At 44.1% G+C, this 5,341-nt stretch overlaps 1 protein-coding gene across 1 annotated transcript; it reads left to right on the forward strand.

Moving 5' to 3' along the window:
* The first annotated feature begins 1,123 nt into the window (after positions 1–1,123).
* Positions 1,124–3,640, forward strand: LOC140362424 (brain natriuretic peptide-like). The gene is made up of 3 exons (XM_072448530.1): positions 1,124–1,476; positions 1,946–2,267; positions 3,502–3,640. The coding sequence occupies exons 1-3, from the start codon at positions 1,129–1,131 to the stop codon at positions 3,516–3,518; spliced, it is 687 nt and encodes a 228-aa protein (XP_072304631.1). The 5' UTR covers positions 1,124–1,128; the 3' UTR covers positions 3,519–3,640.
* The last annotated feature ends 1,701 nt before the right edge of the window (positions 3,641–5,341 follow it).

Raw genomic sequence — 5,341 nt, forward strand, 5'->3', positions numbered from 1 at the left:
ATGTACAAAAGAGATAGCCAACATACAAATATGTGCTAAATCAACAACTCAAATGTGCTGTATAAAGCCTGTACAGTGCATACGGAAACTATTCACCTTTTCCCCATTTTGTTACTAAATTGATTAAGTGTATTATTTGCCTCAAAATACTACAAACAAAAGAAAGAAGGTTGTTTGAATTCTTTCTCTCCATAGCCTCGTTTTCAGCTCCCGTAACTCATTTGTTTTGTCTGAAATACATTGTTCTGCTTCAGTGGCGCTCCCGTCGTCTCCTCTTGCCTTCACTGGCTTCTAGTTTGCCAAAACAGATACCAATTTCTGCTCACACCTCATCTTTTGGGGGGTTTTGTGAGTGAAACAGAGATTTTTAAGGCAAATGTTGGCAGAGACGTAGTGCAATTGTATGGTATTATATGGTTTGGTATTTGATGAAAAACCCATGAGGTGTCACCATTGTTATATCCCCCAAAACATAATCTTTTAGTACATTTCTGCATATTGAAACAGTTTTTTAAACAATATATAATTTATAACTTTATATTTGAATGTATACATTTGTTTACATTTATAGTAGTGTGAGAGAAGCAAACGTGTCATTTTCTTGGTTTCTTGTGGGAATAGGAAAGCTGGTTGGATAGTTAGGTAGGCAAGGAGCAGTGACAATGCATGTGTCTCACGAATACTAAGAGTCCCATTTCAAAGCTCAGGAGAGTGTCCCATGTACCTTTGTAATTATACTAAAGATTTAATGCGTTTACTGTATATTTTGTAATTAAATAATGATTTTGTAATTAAATAATGTTATTTAATGTTATATATATATGTTTTATTATATATATATATATATATATATATATATATATATATATATATATATATATTAGTGTATTCTTTGTTTCTTTTAGTTACTTTCAAGATGGTTGACTCTAATGCTCTATTTGAAACTTTTGGCACAGTTGGCGGTAAAACGTCACGCTCCATTTAATTTTTGCCGTTGCATTGTAAGTCTGTTAGTTATTTGGTCTAACTTAGCCGGGGCATGAGTTCTTTAGATGAGGTGAACATCGTAATGTGACAAAAATGTGCTCGAGTATGTCCCACGTCAGCGCCTTATTTCCCGACACATTCATGACACTGGGCCACACTTCCTCTGATAGTCCGGTGGTCCTGCGGCTGAGCGGAGGAAGCCCCAGTGTCACACAAACACACTATCTGAGAGACAACACAGATTCCAACAGCGGCCGTTATCAGCTGCAGGTGTCAGAATTGTCACTCTGCTTCCTGGCATCCTGCGTCGTCTGGATAAAAGAGCTGTGTGCACTGCTGAGGGCCAAACCTGGAGCAGACCAGCTGAGCATCATGAATGTGACAGGCCTGTGTGTGAGCGCGCTGCTGATGGCACACCTCACCAGCACCTTCCCCACCGGCACCAACCCCGGCACCATCACCAGCACAAGACCACTGCTGGAGCTACAGGTCAGTCTTACTCGGCCACTTACTCTGCAGATGATGCGGATTGTAGCTGTTAGATTAAACATTTAATTGATTCCTGCATGTTTGAGTTTGTCCTGTTTTGTCCTGCAACTGAAGCGCGAGTCTTCAGAAAAGCCCTATTTTCACTTACCTCATATCCACACCTACATCCCTGTATCTGTGATTATTTGAAAAATTAAGACATTGAGTGATATACATAGAAGTCAACAGGAACAGGAAGTCAATGGACCTGTTTCCATTCCTGTTTTAGATCAAAATTGTGGTTTTACAATGAACAAAATGTAAACTGATGATCTGCTCATGTTATAGTAAAAATATTATTAAAATATCTGAATAAAAGCATAATTTATCTTCTTTAAAAAAAAAAAATTACATTTTTGGTTCAACTTTTCAAATTGTGCTTTAAAAAGTGTTTCTAACTAATTTCACCTGAATCCGTCTTGTGTGGCAGTATCTCCTGGACAGCCTGAAGTCCCTCACAGAGCTGAGTGCGGAGGATGTTCTTGTACCACAGAGGGCAGAGGAGATGTATGGCCGGCCCTCACACAGGGCTGACAAGGTCCCCGGGTCCTACAAGTCCGAGGAGGAGCCAGCAGACACAGACCTGCCTCAGGACGAGCTGGACGAGGCCCTGATCCATGAGCTCCTCTCGGCCAAGAACCTCAAAGCCACCCGGAACAACTCCAACCGAAACTCGTCCGGCTGCTTCGGCCGGCGCATGGACCGCATCGGCTCCATGAGCTCTCTGGGCTGCAACACCGTGGGCCGCAATAGTGAGTCTCCCTGACCTGACTCTCACCTGTTCTCTCTGACCCGACTCACCTGTTCTCTCTGACCTGACTCTCACCTGTTCTCTCTGACCTGACTCTCACACTGTTCTCTCTGACCTGACTCTCACCCTGTTCTCTCTGACCCGACTCACCTGTTCTCTCTGATCTGACTCTCACGTTGTTCTCTCTGACCTGACTCTCACCTGTTCTCTCTGACCTGACTCTCACGCTGTTCTCTCTGACCTGACTCTCACCCTGTTCTCTCTGACCTGACACATCCTGTTCTCTCTGACCCGACTCACCTGTTCTCTCTGACCCGACTCACCTGTTCTCCCTGACCTGACTCTCACCCTGTTCTCTCTGACCCGACTCACCTGTTCTCCCTGACCTGACTCTCACCCTGTTCTCTCTGACCCGACTCACCTGTTCTCTCTGACCTGACTCTCACCTGTTCTCTCTGACCGGACTCTCACGTTGCTCTCTCTGACCCGACTCACCCTGTTCTCTCTGACCTAACTCTCACCTGTTCTCTCTGACCTGACTCTCACCCTGTTCTGTCTGACTCGACTCACCTGTTCTCTCTGACCTGACTCTCACCTGTTCTCTCTGACCTGACTATCACCTGTTCTCCCTGACCTGACTCTCACCCTGTTCTCTCTGACCCGACTCACCTGTTCTCTCTGACCTGACTCTCACCTGTTCTCTCTGACCTGACTCTCACCTGTTCTCTCTGACCTGACTCTCACCTGTTCTCCCTGACCTGACTCTCACCCTGTTCTCTCTGACCCGACTCACCTGTTCTCTCTGACCTGACTCTCACCTGTGCTCTCTGACCTGACTCTCACCCTGTTCTCTCTGACCTGACTCTCACCTGTTCTCTCTGACCTGACTCTCACCTGTGCTCTCTGACCTGACTCTCACCTGTGCTCTCTGACCTGACTCTCACCCTGTTCTCTCTGACCCGACTCACCTGTTCTCTCTGACCTGACTCTCACCTGTGCTCTCTGACCTGACTCTCACCCTGTTCTCTCTGACCCGACTCACCTGTTCTCTCTGACCTGACTCTCACCTGTGCTCTCTGACCTGACTCTCACCTGTGCTCTCTGACCTGACTCTCACCTGTGCTCTCTGACCTGACTCTCACCCTGTTCTCTCTGACCCGACTCACCTGTTCTCTCTGACCTGACTCTCACCTGTGCTCTCTGACCTGACTCTCACCCTGTTTTCTCTCCTGCAGGTGCAAAGTCTGCCTGAAGTCTTACATCTCATCCCTAAACCAAATGTCCTGACCAAAAGTGTTCATTTGATACTATTTATTTCCTATATTTATTTAAGGTTTATATTATGTCATTGTATTTATTCATTTTGAAAAGGTAAACCTTACTGTATAAATTTGGCTTACAGTATGACAAAGTTCTGTTCAATAAAAGTTTACATTTGCACACTTTATCTTTTGAATGCAGATTGTCTATAGTTCTGTGTCCAAATACTTGAAAATACAGTGATAAAGGATGAATCTTCTGCCCCATGTAATAAGCCACACAATTCCCCTAAGAATGAAGCTTTAGAAATCCTACACACATTCTAAAGAGTTCCCGAGCGCCACAAGCTGGAAGAGGACTATTGGTTCTGTGAGGGAAAGTGCGCCCGCTTCCAAACACCAAGACACTCGGAGAAGGAAGGAAAATAGAACATTATCATTGTCAATGTCCGAAACCTGTGTAAAAGTGAGCACAAGGCGCGCACTAAACGAGCGCTCTACACAAAGCACTCTCCATGTGAAGCGCTCATGCGTTCCCAACTTATGGACATTCCTTGCATACATTCTTATTGTATTAAGGGCCAATAACACATACACAAAAAACGTAAGCCACAAGCGGCAATGACAGCTCTCGCAACCCACGCGGCCGCCTCCCCACACGTCCTCCATCGAAAGCTGACAGCCCCGACACGCCTTTTTCCCGCCTGACCAGGAGCCGAGCACACCATCGTTGATGTAGATTTTAAGTTTGCCAAGCAGATAAATGCCGTGGTTAAATCTAGTTATTATCACCTCAGGGTTTTATCTAGACTCAAATGGGTTTATCATTTAGCGACCTGGAGCCGGCGATCCGTGCTTTTATCTCTGCACGTCTTGACTTCTGTGATGCACTGTACACTTGCATCAGCCAAGCTAACCTGTCTCGCTTACAGTTTGTTAAAACATTTGCTGCACGTCTTTTAACTGGCACACGTCGTAGAGAACACATGACACCCATTTTATGCTCTTCCTCCCACATAAAGACTGCACCTTTAGTTGATGCTTTTAAGTCTTGTTTAAAAATGCACTTTTATTCATTAACATTTAACCCGGCATGAGAATTGTGTGGTCCTCTGACCGTCTTTTATTATTTTGTATATTTTATCCATCCATCCATCCATTTTCTACCGCTTTATCCGGGGCCGGGACGCAGGGGCAGCAGTCTAACCAGGGACTCCCAGACTTCCCTCTCCCAAGACACTTCCTCCAACTCCTCCAGGGGGATCCTGAGGCGTTCCCAGGCCAGCCGAGAGACATAGTCTCTCCAGCGTGTCCTGTATATTTTATATATTTTCTATATTATATCATTTTTATTTGGTTTGTACGTATTTATGTATTTATTATTTTAACATATATGTTAAAATATGTTACATATATGTGGCATATTTTACCTGTGCTTGCAAAGCAGCACTTTGGAGACTTTGTGTTGGTCAAATGTGCTATACAAATAAAGTTGGATTGGATATATTCTCTAGTTTAATAGTGTAAATGATCCAAAGGAGTCGTTTCATGAATCTGTTTTATCTGGATATGCCATATCAGAGTTTGTAAGCACACAGATGAAAAAGAGACCATATTTTGACGATAGCTGTTTGTCAGCATTCATTTCTCATCATCCGTCACTGTCAGGCCATGTCAAAATAAAACTGCTTTTGTATCTGTAAAACACAAAGGCCTTTATTTTGTAAGTGTCACAGGAAGTGTTTGGTTGCTGTTAACGGAACTTTCACAAATAGCAGATTTCAGTCTAGAGAACCATGGCTTTGAACCGGCAACC

Source organism: Eucyclogobius newberryi, unplaced genomic scaffold (genome assembly GCF_026437365.1).
Source record: "Eucyclogobius newberryi isolate DKJ021-1_F unplaced genomic scaffold, fEucNew1.0.hap1 SCAF_17, whole genome shotgun sequence".
Classification (NCBI taxonomy): domain Eukaryota; kingdom Metazoa; phylum Chordata; class Actinopteri; order Gobiiformes; family Gobiidae; genus Eucyclogobius; species Eucyclogobius newberryi.

What these genes read in the sequence shown, in the direction of transcription:
- LOC140362424 (XM_072448530.1), top strand. Translation starts at nt 1,129, where the DNA reads ATGACACTGGGCCACACTTCCTCTGATAGTCCGGTGGTCCTGCGGCTG. An exon ending in GACCACTGCTGGAGCTACAG is followed by an intron (nt 1,477 to 1,945) that starts GTCAGTCTTACT and finishes CTTGTGTGGCAG; the next exon opens with TATCTCCTGGACAGCCTGAA.